A 15,806-nucleotide genomic window follows, 5' to 3' on the forward strand; every position below is an offset into this window, starting at 1 on the left:
CGACGACGTGTCTTTTGTCCTTCGCTAAAACGCTTATTTGCCGTCGAGTACATAATTTTGTACTTGACGGCAAATAAGTGTTTTGAATTGATATACGACTGCAATGCCCCGTTCGGAAATTTGGTAAACTGGATATAATGTGGAAGACCCTCGACAAAATTAGGAATCTTCCGTAAGTTATCGTGTAGCCGTTAGCTCTATCGTCTTTGAAATTTCCTTTCAACTTTTCCTACAATTGGTAAATCCACACTATACTAATACAAATATCAATTCTACTTTAACATTCTTTCTCATATAAATAATGCAACATTTATACATCAAAATTGTACAAGTTCAATATTTGTATTTCTATACAATGTAATGTACTATATCATTTATATACATTTTTTTTTAGGTCGATGAGTATAAAATCATTACAAATTAAATGGTTTTAAAATTTAAAGTGCTGATTTTTAGTGCTTATAAAGTGATTATTACTTTTTAACTTCTCGTACATCTATTTTGATATATATTAGGACATTTACCATATGACTATTTATAAAATAAGTACTTATTTTGCATAATAAACTAGAGTAACCAATGGCACATGGGTGGAAGAAGACATATATTAAAAAATTTATAGAAGTAATATTATACAAATTTATGTCTTTTGTGTTTTAATGAGATTTATGTCAAAGTGTTTATATATTATAATAAATTAATAACTAACCCATTTTGTGAAAAAAATTGCATAAAATGTCACTTACAAATAATGACATTAATTTTTTCGGCGTGAGTATTACTCTTCCTTAATTTTTTCTTCGTCGGCATTACAATTATTTTTCTGAACGCAGGCGCTACAGATCGGACAGAACTGTCTGTCTTTGGTCTTGACTAGGACAATGTACTTTTCTCCGTTCCATTCCAACGAACCAGTTATCTGAAGCAAAGTCAGAGAAATTATTGTGTACAATTTTCCGGCTATTAACACCAAGAGTGTCTGGTGACCGATGGCCCAGAGACGATAATTCTGACCCCGGAATGGATCGGACACCGCCGGACAGACCATGCTATTCAAATTAACTTGGGTAACCTAATTTTAAAAGATAAAATTAAATTTATGTAAGAAAACAGTAAAATAAACAAAAAAAAAATCAATTACACAATAATTTATATCTAAGTAGAAGAAGAGATTAAGAAACACTAAGATATGCATTTCAAATATGTTAGAATATAAATAAATTGATTTATAAATATAATAAAAATCTTTAATTACTATATAAACTGCATTATTACAATCACAACAAACTACTTCCAACAACCTTTACTCTGCAGTTAAATTATTTCTTTATTAAAGGTTGTTGGAAGTAGTTTGTTGTGATTGTAATAAAATCTGTTTGTGGTAATCACTTTGGAACTTGCCTAAACTGATAACATTAAGCAGGAAACACAAGACTACATTTAGTTGAAATTCAAGTTTCATTAATTCAAAATTAAAATAATACATTAAAACAATTAAATAATTATAATTAATAAATCTAAGAATCATTCAATCATGATCATTAATTAATAGTAATTCATACAGAGTCATTATCTGTTAGGTTTTAGAGCAGCGGTTCTTAGCCTTTTTAATGATCAGCACCCCTATGAGTATGAAAATAAGCTCTTGCATCCCCTTAAAAAAAGTGTGTGTATATTTTTTATTTAAGAAAAAAACATTTATTGAATAAACAAATGCTGTGTTTATTTACAATATATATTACTATATAACATAAAAACCAATATTTAAATTTTAATGGCTAGGTTGTTGTTGTATATTCATAATAATTCTATTAAAACGAGGCTCTTTTTTTCGAAAGAGCCAGGCGTAAGTCATCAGATGCATTTAAGCGATTTCTGGCTTTTGTTTTGATGTGCAAAAGTGCTGAAAATCCCATTTTACAATGGTAGGTGGTGGCAAATGGTAAGAGTGTCTCTAGTGCTGCTTTTGCCAGTTGTGGATAAGCTTCTGTTTACACCAGAACTGTTTTAAGTCTAGTTTTTCAAATTCTATTTCCATATGCGCATTAGCTATTTTTTTTTTTTAAATTTTTGAAATTTCTCTCGCACCCTCGGAAACGCTCTCTCGCACTCCTGAGGGTGCATGCACCCCAGGTTAAGAACAACTGTTTTAGAGTATCTTCTTTACCTGAAGGCATTTCTCACTTTAATTATATACACTAACTATTCGGGCTGTTAACAAAATGTTTAACAACGACAAATAAAACAATGTTTAAAGCACTGGTTAAGATTGTAATGATAATGAATAACAATTGCCTCGATATCTAAGTAAATAGGTATTTAAGTTAATAACTAATCTCCGACTGCAATAAATTCTTAAGCCAGTTTTAAATCGGTCAATTTATCACTTAAATACTTCTTCCAACAAGTTAATAATTAAAAAATAAGAAATATTTTTATTAAGATAATTGCTTACTAGCCGATAGTAATGCTTAAACTAGTCCGCAGTGTGTTCGTGGATCAGTTTTTTTTCATTTCAATCCCTTACAGATCAGTACTTTTTTAAAATAAAATAATAGTTATAAAGCACAGAATGGAATTCCAATGAATCTTTTTGTTATTTCAATTTTTTCACTTACTTAGTAAGAAAAATATAGTAATGAATTTTGGTTTTTATTAAATTTTAGATTTATTTATCTTATCGTTATTCATCTCTAAAAAAAAAGAAAAAAAAATCTTAATCACCATAGAGAATTAACTCCTATTTTAGAAAGTAAAGTTCAATCTCACTTCATTTTTCAATCCCTGACAAAATAATTCAACTTAAATTACAATGAAATAAATTGGTAAAAAATAAGCTTTTGACTCAAAATTCTAGTATATTAGCGAGGTTGAGGCCGAAGTTTTAAACGCGAAAACGTATGTCGTCGACATTCAGTGCCACTTTCCTGTAAGCCTAGAAGTTTGACAATGGCATTTGGAAAGTCAGTGGGATCATGCTCGATGTTCCAAATGCCATTGTCAAACTTCTAGGCTTACAGGAAAGTAGCGCCGAATGTCCGACGTATGTGTTTTCGCGTTTAAAACTTCGGCCTCAACCTCGCTATTAATTCCAAATAATAAGTTCTGAATTGATAATTTTGTTAACTATGCTTTGCATTTACAAATTCATGTTAATGACTAATGAATTTCCTGTAATTTCGTTACTTTTCATATTATAATTCTCACTTAGAATGTTGAAGATCGAAAAAAACAAACAAACAATTTGTCTTTTGTCTTGATAAATATCGTATTCTTTTAAATGTTAGTAATTTTTTTCATTATTTAGACAAATTATAATGTAAAAATTAATATAAAAATTGAATCTTAAGGTACAAAACTTCATAGAAGACAATATTCTAAACAATTGCTATTATATCTAGTTGTAAAAATGTATAAAATAGATAAAATCATTTATGAACTTTCAAAAAGCATTTTACACAAACTTGCAAATATAGTTTATTAATTACAAAAGAACTGCAAAAATAAAATCCTGCAGTAAAATTTAAAGGTAATTCTGTGTGCAAAAGAAAAAAAAAATGATCAACAGCTTCTTAATTTTAAAACCTGTACAGTAGACCCCCCTCTAACACGGTAGATACATTCCGTGTTATATGAATCCGTGTTGTACGAGTCAAATACACAAGCCAATCACAACCCGGCACGTGTGCAGTTTAGGGGCTACGGCTGGTTTTCTTCAATAAAATTAATCGATTCTAGACTAATTTGACTCAACATTTCCAAATCACATGCAATTTTTTGGGAATAATCCATATAAACTATGCTATAAACAAAAAATTGTAGGATTACTTACCGAGTGCGCACCATTGATAACACCACTGTTTAAGCTCATTTTCGTCACGGAGCGGTTCCTTGAACGGCGGGCGCTTATTTCCCAGTCAGCGAATTTTTTGCAGAAAAATAACTTAACTTTGGCAATATCATTAATAAAAATATAATTTTTATGGCCGTTGAATAATAAATGTTTTTTAGTAGGTCCAGTGCTCGTTTAAACTCGACGGTTTGTACAATATCCGCTATTGGTCCAGATTCGACCAATCCTGTCGCGACACGAGTCGGTCATGATGTTTTACCGTGTTATACGAGTCACTTTTAGCGTGTTATACGAACACAATCGCAATTTTTTCGCCATGTTATACAAATCCGTGTTATATGAACCCGTGTTATGGGGGGGGTCTACTGTATATTATTTAACATCAAAAATGTAAAAATACAAACCATGGCAAAAATAACCGTTGTTAAGTAATTGTTTTAATTTAAAAATAAAGGAATCAAGTTAGTTTAAATCAAAGCTTTAAATTAATCTAAAATCAAGCAAGATTTAGAAGAATTTTATTTAAGAATCATCATTATATTTTTGTAAAGCTGAGTGTTTTGAAATTCTCTAAACTTTTAAAATTTTATTATGGTGACAAAATAGCAACTGGAATAAATGAAAGTAGTGTAATAACTATTTACGATAATATTGTATCAAGTTACAGAGAGTGAGATAAAATAATTTGTTTACATCATGGTTACAATTATCTAATGTTCAGCATATGATTTTCTACTAAGCGATAAGTCATATCATATCACATATATAAATGTATGATAATGATAATTCTTAATTGTATAATTCGATATAAACTTGAAAAACAGCTTTTTAAAGTCCCTTTGATAAAAATAAAAGTTTAAATAGTGATATTTCACAAATATAAATTACATAAATGTTACTTAATGAACAGATGTCAGAAAAATAAGCTTCATTTTTAATCTTTTAAAAAGTTTGATTAAACTTAATTATTTTTCTCATGTTTATACTTTGTGGCGATATATAAAAAAAATATATACAGTAATATGATGTAAGTTTAGTTTTAAGTTCTTTTTCTTCTTTGTTCTCCCCCCCTTTTTTTTTCTTGAATTTTCAACTAAAATTCCTTTCCTGTAAGTGGGGTAACCCTTTCTAAGAACCACATTAACAATGGAAAGTGAAGGCCCTGAGGCTACAACAACAGATAAGAAGGGACGTTCTTGGGTTGGACTCTCGGTGAAGGCAGACGTGTGAAAGGTACGCTCCTGCTCGTCGTCTAGAAAGACAAAGGGAGACAAAGGTGGCCTGCAAAGGAGAGAACAGACCCTGTTAATGTGAGGAGAGAGAGACAAACATCCCTTGTACATGGAGGATCATTGGAGAGATCCAAATTAAATATCATTGGGAAACAGGATTTATAGTGGATCCCCACCAGAAGAGCATCAAGACCAGATAAAAAACCCAGGTATTCTTTATAACCTCCTCTTCTATCATACTAAAAGCTTTTTTGTTAACCTTTCTTTCCTCTTTTTGTTTATAATTTAGTGTAAATTTTAGTTGTAAAATTACAAGTCTGTCTTTTACTTATTTGTCGCGAACGGGTTTCCTTGATTTGTATTTACTTGACTCCTTGCTCCGATTTTGGATATTTTGTAATGCTCAGAGTTGGAATCTGAAAAGAATCCCGTGTATTACTAATCACGTGAAAAATAAATAATTATCTTTATTTATTCGTGTACTACCTTTCGTGTACCATTGTACATTCGCGTGACTCTCAACTTAAATTATAGGACAGAATAGCTAATTATCTAGAAACGTTAGTTCAGTCTTATTGGAAATATATATAATGTTTGCTTTTGTACATATTATACCTGAAAATAAATCAAAATTTATTATAAATCTTGAGTGATAATGAAAAGTTAGGAGGATATTTTGCTTAATTATGGATAAACATTATCACTACCTTATTTCTAAAAGTATAGGATGGCTATAAAATCTGGAAATTATATATTATTTTACTAATGTAACATGTTTGTTGCAATATTGCACAGTGAATTTTGCATTGCTAATGAAGGACAACACACTAACATATAATATACATAATTTATTAAATATTACATTTGCCTATCTTTCGATAGGTAAATGCCTATAAAGTCTATATGCCTATCTTTCGATAGGCAAATAGACTTTATTACAGCCACCCTTTATTTAACGAGAAATTATTTTCATTAGCATCTTAATAAATTGTATTTCGATCCAAGTTAATAAAACTAGTACATGCGTGTATTTTCTGATGTAACTGCATGAGCATATAATAATTATCAAATAAGTTGTTATCTGTTTTATGATATTTATTTAATAAATGTGTTACATTTCCCTATAACTCCTTTCTACAAAAATCACTATATTGATCTACAAGACTATTGTAGTGATTAATCACTATGGTAGTTATATGTACTGTACATATATATATATATACCTCCTATATATATATATATCCTCCTATATATATATATATATATATATATATATATATAGGAGTTCCGTTGTCCGTATCGGAAGTCTAGATGTCGTGCATGTTAATTGTTTTCGCGTTGTCATATCATCCTTTGCTGGATGCCTGTAAGTGCAGTTAGGATTGGTCGGTGCTTACCACGTGACGTAGCTGTAACCCGGATGGCGGGCAATATAAATGGCGACGTTCCATGTGTGGAGCCATCATTTTTTCGCTGACCAGATCACCGACTGGACAGAAGGACCATTGGACTTGTCGGAGGAATTCATCAAGGAGTATTTTGTAGATTAACGTCGTTTGTACCTATTGTATATATCTTTTCATGCGTAGTTCTAGATTCGTTTATACTTGTCGGGTATATGCTTGTTATAAGATTTGATTCACCTAGTTTATGTCGCGAAACAGAAAAAACGTAATTGTATAACTGTAGATATTGTGATCCTAAGTTTTATAAAGAATATATAGTTATCAAAAATTCGTCGTGTGCTTAAATTTGTGAGATCCTTTACACACTTGCCATTTTTATACGTCGGGAACAATTCGTTGGTCCTCGATACTACACTATTCAGTATCATATAATAAAGTTATTGGACTGCAATTTTCAAATTGTAGATTTATACATTTGCACTATTGTCTATCTGTCCTTTGTTAATCTTGAGAATGAAGTTAAATAGATAAAAATTGAGACCAGAGAATTACAAGCTTCAATTAACTAAATACTAACTTCCAATGTGAGTTTTTTAAATTAAGATTAAAAATTACAGTCCGACATTCTGAGAACGTCATAATAATACACGTTCGAATTTGTGTGTGTGTAGAAGAACCGACCATTATAGATTGCGACAGCCGAGAACTTATCACTACAATTTTTTGCTTTGTAACAAAATTCTTACAAAAAGAAATAAATAAATTTGGTTAATGTTACCTATGGTTCCAAAATGGTGACTCGTCTCTGATTCTAGCAAATAGAAGAAAGGAAACAATGGGGACGCACGTTCTATCCTAACCTAACCTATTCTAATACTTTTGTTGGTAATAATTATAGTAATTTATTAGAATAGGTTAGTTTAGGTTAGAATGTGCGTCCCCATTGTTTCCTTTCTTCTATTTGCTAGAATCAGAGATGCCATTTTGGAACCATAGGTAACATTAACCATAAATTTTATAAATGGCTACTTAAAACAACTGCATTTTTATAATATAAGCATTGCTTGGCATTTGAAATTACATATAATGACACACTTTATTAAATTTATTTTATTGTTTGTATAGATTTCTATAAATAATATTCATGACTTAGAATTTTTCTCCGGTATAGAGAAAGCTAACTTCTAACATATTAATTTATTTACGATAATCTTAGCGAAATTTTTAACATTTCATTTATTATAATTAAACTAAAATTATAACAATAAAAAACACTTACAATTCCCAAAATCTGAAGCAAAATGAAATGATACAGAAAAAGGATTCCTAAGGTCATAGCAGTCCAACTGAAATCTTTCAGACATTCCACTGTATAGGCACCTAAATAAAAACAATTATAGTAATGAATAAAGAAAAAAATAAACAATTTGAAATCATTTAAATGCAAATTATTGGGCTACTATAAGGCCAATAAATAATTAAGATATAAATCAATTTAGCTAGAGGTAGACAGTTAAGTCACCATATCCTCGTAAACTTAATAGTTAAATTTATTTTTGCATGCAAATTTGTCTCTTCTAGTCACCTGCCAATGATATGAAAGAGACAGGATTCTACCTATCTCCGGATGATGGACAAAAGTGACATCGAAGCTATTCGTTTTTGTATAATGATCAGACAATTATCTTTTCTGGTAGTCTGTCTGGGGCATATAGTTTACCCCTTGTGTGTGTACTCTCGTGCACCCAATATTCATCATAGTTAGGTCAGAATGACCCATATGGTAGTGTGGGTTCACCGGGATGTCGGACGGAGTCGGACCTCCTCTTTCTCAGTCAACAGGTCGGTAAAACCTGCCCACGGTCAAGGATGGCTGTCCAGTCTGGAACTAATTGCTTGTCAGGTCAAGTGGAGAAGGAGAGTGGGCTCATTGATAAGACAGAGGCGATATTCGAATAAATGACACCAGTTAAAACAACAAACAGAATTTATTACGAGACAATAAAGAACAGTTACACATGCTAACGTCAATAGGAATATTACGTACTAAATTAGGAGTTTACGAACCCGAGAGAGAGTTTACAGAATTAGTGGTCGTCATACCTCAACAAGGATCGTCAGAGGACGGAGTCCGTTCGAAATCCAATCGGCGACGGCGGAGAGGCTTTGAGTTCGAATGGAGGCGGGAGCCACGAACGACCCCTTAGTCCTCGTTCCCCTCCTTTTTATCTTGCCCCCTCGTTACTTTTCTCGCCAATTAGCGAATTTTGTCTTTAGTTCTGTTCTGACTCAGTTTCGAGTTTCGAGGGGAGAGGAAATACAGTCATTCCCCTAAGACGAGTCGGCTTTTGGTTTGGAATTTGGTTGTTGATTATCAAAACTCGTACTAGGAACGGGAAGAAAGTAATAAAGACTAAGAGAAATTTAATTCTATGGTTTGCCGGCTGATTCGGATTTTCACAGTAGACAATTTGACAAAAACACCTTCCTGCTTCATTCAGCCTAACAATGAAGCTCGTTTTGTATGTAATGTTTTTGACTATGTTGTAGGGATGTCTGGGTTTGACCTTCTCCAAACAACATTCTGAAAACAGCAAGCATCTGCAAGTCATTTCTGTAGGATACTGAGGTAACAACTTTCAGGCATACTGGTGTCATGCTTGGCATATAATCAGACCACAACTGTAATCATTTATATACCTCTCTGAGATATAACTGTGTGCCAATTTTTTCAGCAATTGGACAATTCTACCTGAGAGTGTAACTGTATTTTTTCAATGACTGCACATATTAACAGTTCATAAATAATAGAATATGCCATGCTTCTAATAAATCAACTATTTATCGGAAGCATAGCACATTATATTAGCTCAAATACAATGGTGCCTTGTACTTTGATTTAATTCATTCTAGTAGGGGGTGTTCAAAGTTTAAATCAAATTTTTCCTATTAGACATAATAGAAAGTCAATTAATCTATTCCCCGATTCTAAACAACACCCATTTCGTGAAACTTAAACAGAAAACACACACAATTTGAGGTAGAAATAACAATTAAATGCCCTAATAATAAATTAAAATGAAAACAATAAGATATTTAAATACTGTATAATAAAATAAAACTTGCATTTACTGGTCACACACTGTCAACTTCAGCATCTTAAACAGGGCTGCCAGATTTGCCAAATGCGTACTGTGTGAATGGGATGGCTGCATCCCCTCGAGTTAGGTCTGGCACCACCTGTGACTTTCGGCTCGCAGGAACATTCAAACTGCGCAAGCGGCCACGCATGTAGGACTTTTACAAAGTAAGAAATGAAAGAGGGACATTTTAGAGCGACAAAGAGGCCCAAAAATAAAACACTCAACTACTGAATTAACAATAAAACAAAATATTTAATTTTATGTAAGCCAGATTTACATGCACCATAAATATGATATCATAAGATTTATCTACACAGGTTACTATATTCTAGCAGACTAGTCTATAATCTATTTATGCCTAGCATCTGCGAGAGAAAGTTTAACATAAGTTTTGTGGATCCAGCTAAATACTTGGTTCAGTGATTGCTGGTTGGCTTGGGCATCCTAGAAAGGGTGAGAAAAGTCTCTTACTTCTTCTGACGACTCTTTGCAATAATCCATAATATTAATGGTCACAACCAGTTCAAGTCCATTATCCTTTAATTTGGGCAGTAACTGATTTGGTAGGGACTGGGTGGCCGACGAGACTGGACAGAGGGATGACTGCCAAATTGGACAATGACACCTTCTTAACCTTTTTGTTGGTCCTTTTATACATTTTTGACTGTTTCCAGTGTTGAAGTATTTCCAAATAAGGCAATATTGGATGAAAATGTTGTCCCCGTCCAATCAATTTTTTTTCCATCTCTTCTTCGGGTGAGTCACATATACCCGGAAGAGAAGTCAGTCAAGGGAAAATGTTATCTTCAGCCAAATCTTATTTCCTTGTCACTTTTTAACAAATTTTTGTGCTTTATTTTAGCAAATTTATAATTATTAATATTTAAATTTAACAACCTATAGCCCAGGGAACTCACAACTGTTTTCATGCTTTACAATAAGTTCTTTTTTCATCTCAACCACCAATACTACAACCGGTAACACCTGCAAACTATACAAAAAGGGCATCACAAGCTGTAAAGAAATGGCATCATACAATTATGTCAGAAGCTTCAAACTATTATAGGCACAATCAAGGCCAAGTTTTTGTCGAAATAAGATGAAGTGGTTAATGTTACCTTAGGTTCCAAGATGGCGGCGGTGGGAATTTTTCCCTATCTTGGCGACTGCGGCGGGGAAAAATTTTTTCCCTAGAGTCGTGACGTCGACGCCGTTGAGAATTTTTCCCCGTTCGGTTTCAACCCTGAGATCGACGTTGCCGAGTATCCTGTAACCTCGAAACGGCGACGGTCGTGTGTAAATTTGCGACGGTAGAGGGAGCCTTTTCGTGACGTCGTGCGAGAGTAATATCGGCGGGAAATTCGTAGTTGTGTTACGAACGAATATGCAAATGCTCGATCTGTGACGTGATTTCTGTTCATTTCAATGCAATTTTATGCAAATCGACTAGTTTCCAGTTGGAATCGTTTACTGCAGTGTTGCGACGAATTGCGTATTGGAATATTTGCTGTTTATTTTTCTGGTTACGATATTTCATTTTTTTTCCTCACCACCTCCCCGCGTTTAGTTTATTGCCAATTATTCGATAATGAGTAGTTTTGCCGATTTGAGTTTCAACGACGAATTTCGGTCGAGTTGCACCACACGTGATTTCTACAAGTTAATGGAAGACGACTTCTTGGAGCTAGGTTTGCCTCCCCGTATCGATAACGCATTGAGATTTCCGAAATTTGCTGTAAAATTAGGCATACAGCCGACCGAGTCCGTTTGCATTCCGTGCGATTCTAAATGCAAATTATATCATCGGAGTAATAGAGAAAGCTGTTTCTTGCGAAGTAGTAAGTGCGGAACGAAGACTTCTGCCTTTGAAGGAACATTTAAAAGTAATTTTGGCCACATTTCTTGGGGTTGCATTCTGTCGTTTATATGGCCAAGTAGTAATAAATCGAACAGAGGGAAACGCCAATCGACCAATAAAAGAGCAGCCGAATCGAAAAGAACAGGGAAGAAAAGAGCCGTACCAAGAGAAAAGGAAAGTATCCAAGCTGGCAAAACCGAAGAAAGAATGGATCGGAAAGGAAAAAAAAAGTAGGAAGAAGTAGGCAACCACCATCGAAAAGTGAGTAAAAATCTTTTATTTTTTTTTTATTATTTTTTTTTTTTTGTTATTTCGGTTAACGTCCGCGGAGTCTGCAGAGAAATTCAAGATGGCGGCCGGAAACGCGGCCATCTTGAATCGAGGGAAAAATTTTTTCCCCGTCGCAGTCTCCAACGTAGGGAAAAATTTCCCCCGTCGCCATCTCGGAACCTAGGGTAACATTAAACCGATGAAGTTGTATGGGACAATGATCAAATATTGTTCATTAGTTTTTTTATATTTTCAGAATGGGCTGTAAGTCATGAATTTTCTGTTTGTTGATAATAGAATCTGAAGTCCCCTTGGGGATTAGGAAAAAAGGCAACCTGAACGAAGAGAGGAGAGGCACGTGCTCAAGTGTATGGGTGGCCTCGACTACAACCTTCCTTTCAGGTTTCGTTGCTTCCACACACTTCTTAAATCCATAGTTAATAATTTGGGGTTATATTGAATTGTACAAAATGTTTTCATGTATTTTTTAAAACAGCTGCCCTTACTTAACATAGATGTGTGATTTAATTATAACAGTTGTAAAATTTAACACATTATTGCTAATGTAAAATTGTATTCTTTGTTTAGAAGTTTATTTTATACATTTTACTTCATATTTTGTTTTTACAAGATCAAGTCAAAATGTCTTCAGATAAAAAGCATATCAAGCATATTGTGTTTTATTAGTTTAAAAAAAAACGCAATGCTGTAGAAATGTAAAAAAATTTTGTAAAGTGTATAGGAAAGATGGTTCTAAATTTCGAACATGTCAAATAAGATTTAAAACGTTCTGATTGGGAAATTTTGAATTAAAGGATACAAAAACATACAGCTGCCAATGAAGAAAAATTGCAGGAATAAATTGTGAAAAATCAACAAATAACACATATAAAATACCAAAAATAAAGCAAAGAAAAGACTGAAAACGTAAAAGCGTAATGCAAGAGAAGACTCGGGCACACAAAAGACTATGTTTATGCTTCAAGCCCATCTTTTCACTGCCCGCACCATGTGAACTCCGAGGCAAATTTTTGTGGAATTTAGTGTTCATACTCTCAAGTGTTCAAAGTACGAGATACCACTGTACATGAGAAATAATTCTTAATTAATACTCTACTTAATAATCTAACTAAGTTATCATCAGGTACATAAATTGAATAAATGTCTGAATTCATGTAAACAAAAGATCAAATGATTATTTTAAAATTTCTGTAAAAGGTCTTGTTTTGATTAATGATTCTCGTCATATTTTTCAAGCTAATAAATTCATTTATAGACCTTGTCCCTCTTAAGTTCTTTCCAGTTCACTATGCAACATGTAATTATAAAGAATTATATAACTGGATATAAATAATACGTTAATTAAGCAAATTGTTTTTACCATTCATTCCAGTACGTAAAAGATAGAAAGGAATAATCAGCATCAATATGTGTTGAATCCAGTAAGATTCCAATTCCATTGGTAGCTATAGAAAATAAATATATTAAGATTTTCCAAAATTAAACATAGTAATACCCAAATCAGCACTCTTATCTTTAGAAAGTGGCTGAGATTATAACATAACATATAAATATGTCTACTCTAATAACCTTAAATAGCTTCGCAAAGTATAGTTATCCACAAACGTTTTCGGTCCCTTAGGACCTTCTTCAGGTGGGATCTGAGTAGAGAGTGACCCTACGTACTAAACTCCCGTAACAGATGCATTCCAACCCCCACTCCAGATGTGTATTATAAACAAACATCGCTGCGCATGTGTTGGCAGCTTTCGAAGGCGTGGCAAGCGATGTACGACCCGGCATTATAGCTGCCGACGCATGCGCAGCGATGTTTGTTTATAATACACATCTGGAGTGGGGGTTGGAATGCATCCGTTACGAGAGTTTAGTACGTAGGGTCACTCTCTACTCAGATCCCACCTGAAGAAGGTCCTAAGGGACCGAAAACGTTTGTGGATAACTATACTTTGCGAAACTATTTAAGGTTATTAAAGTAGACATATTTGTTATTGCTTCGTTACTTAAGATGGATTTCATAACATATATATTAACATATTAAATTAATTAAACAGTAAATCACAGTGTCTATCGAATCTCAAAATAATTGCTATGAGTAGTGTTACCACCCGTCCGGTTTTCACCCGGACAGTCCGGGAATTGACTCGCTATCTGGGTGAACTATTAATTTTGTCCGAGAGTTTCGTTGAAATTGTGAAATTACAATGAAACAAAGTTCTTGCAAATATTGTTATAAATTTACATCATTTCAACAACGAAAGACGTGTGAGGTCTTTCGTCACTGAAACTCATCTGCCATTCCGCCATGTAACTCTGTTTATGCTGACGTGTGACACGCAGCCTGCCCCAACCTTTTTTTTTTGCTTGTATGTTACTTCTACATAAGTCCCTAGTCCCTAACTGTAACTGATTTAGAACCAGCATGCACGTTATTCTTTGCATTGTAAAACGACATTGCACACATGTCAGGAACTTTGTTCAGACAAACCTGACCTGCCGTCCGGGACAGTGATTTTGTAAAGGTGGCAACACTAGCTATGAGAATTCCAGGTTTTCCTAGACAATTTTAAGGTTTTTCCAGACTTAATTAGAATATTGGAAGAATATTTTAGACTTAAAATAGTCATATAAAAATCCAGCAAATTGTTTAATTTATCAAGTAAGAGCTGTACAAATTCAACTCAAACTAGCTACCATCACACAAATTTTTCATAACGTACTTGAGTAGAATATATCTAAAGTTACTATAGAACTATGAAAGGCTAATCTAATTTTTTGTAATTCCCTTTTAGGAAACTATTCAAGAACATTAAAATTTAAAAATTATATAAAATATGTAGCTTTAAAATGATTATAAAGGAATGAGAATTTAATAATGTATCCATATCAATGCATTTATATGGTCTGTATCTTGTACCCTTTTAGATTTTATCTATAAATGTCCTGCAGTTGTGTGCGCTTAACCAATCGTAAGTTATAAAACAGTTTAAATATGGAAGTCTTGCTAGTGTGTGAATGGTGAAAGAAGTGGAATAAGCATCTTACCTGGAGTGATACCGACGTTCTTTGCTTCGAGAAACGTGGCTACATTGATACTACATCGCGTCAAAATATCTACTTAGAAATTTTTTTTAATTTCTAGAATGCCTAGAACAGGATATTTGAATTGCTTAAAACATTTTAAAGCTCAGTAGAACTATAAATCTTGTTGTTTCAACTAAAGAAAGCCTCTGAATGAAGCCAAAAATGATTATGATTGAATACTCAATATGCTGTAAGTTGTATTGTAAGCATAAATTAGTTAGTGTACAAAGTTCCAGCTTCTGGAATGTTTCTATAAATTTATTTTTATTTACCCATTCAATAAGTAACAAAATTTAATTTAAAAATCTCTTGCATTATAAAATTTATATAGCTACTAATGACATACAGAAATATTAACACTGCTCATAGGAATAATCCTGTGCTATAGTATACAAGATGTTGCACACCACACTGGCTATAGAACAAGTACGAGGTGCAACTCTGAATATATTCACTTGATTTTGGTGGCCGCCGTGTGTTAAATTGACTGAGTAAAAACGTTTCACGATACAAATAGGCAAGTTGTGACTTTAGATACAAGCATAGATATTGCACATATACCACCAGTATTACTATTTTTTTTTTACTTGTTATAATCAACATCAAAAATTTTTTCAACATGTTTACACCCCAATTTCACTGCATACAGCATAACCCCAGTTGATTGATGAGAAAAGTAATAAACGCATTGTCGACCTTAATTATAGTAGTTTCTTTTTTTATCTAGGACATTTTGGCCTAAATTAGATCAAAGACATTCCAGTTAGTAGTAAATTTATTGTCAACCTTAATTATAGAATTGGGTTTTTTTCCCCTCCTCCTCCTGTCTAGAACAGAGGTGCCAAGATTTGCAATTCCATCCATGACTTGCTGGCATTGTCCTCATCATTCCTGAGTAACTTCTACACTGATTATATTTAAAAATAAAATTTTCTTCCTACT

At 33.1% G+C, this 15,806-nt stretch overlaps 1 protein-coding gene across 3 annotated transcripts in view; it reads right to left on the reverse strand.

The window, feature by feature from the left end:
* Positions 1 to 15,806, reverse strand: part of LOC136971684 (transmembrane protein 164) — a 39,302-nt gene that overhangs the window by 1,208 nt on the left and 22,288 nt on the right. For 2 of the 3 annotated variants that reach the window (XM_067266158.1, XM_067266160.1), the window contains exons 4-6: positions 13,144 to 13,228; positions 7,771 to 7,871; positions 493 to 1,072 (exon numbers count right to left, since the gene is read on the reverse strand). In XM_067266158.1, the coding sequence (XP_067122259.1) occupies positions 779 to 1,072; positions 7,771 to 7,871; positions 13,144 to 13,228 (480 nt within the window). In that variant the 3' untranslated portion in view covers positions 493 to 778. Of the gene's footprint in view, positions 1 to 492; positions 1,073 to 7,770; positions 7,872 to 13,143; positions 13,229 to 15,806 lie in introns of those variants that run through there. The other variant, XM_067266159.1, reaches the window with a different exon arrangement.

The sequence above is a fragment of the Centruroides vittatus genome, unplaced genomic scaffold, assembly GCF_030686945.1.
Source record: "Centruroides vittatus isolate TY-2023 unplaced genomic scaffold, ASM3068694v2 contig_2682, whole genome shotgun sequence".
Taxonomy (NCBI): domain Eukaryota; kingdom Metazoa; phylum Arthropoda; class Arachnida; order Scorpiones; family Buthidae; genus Centruroides; species Centruroides vittatus.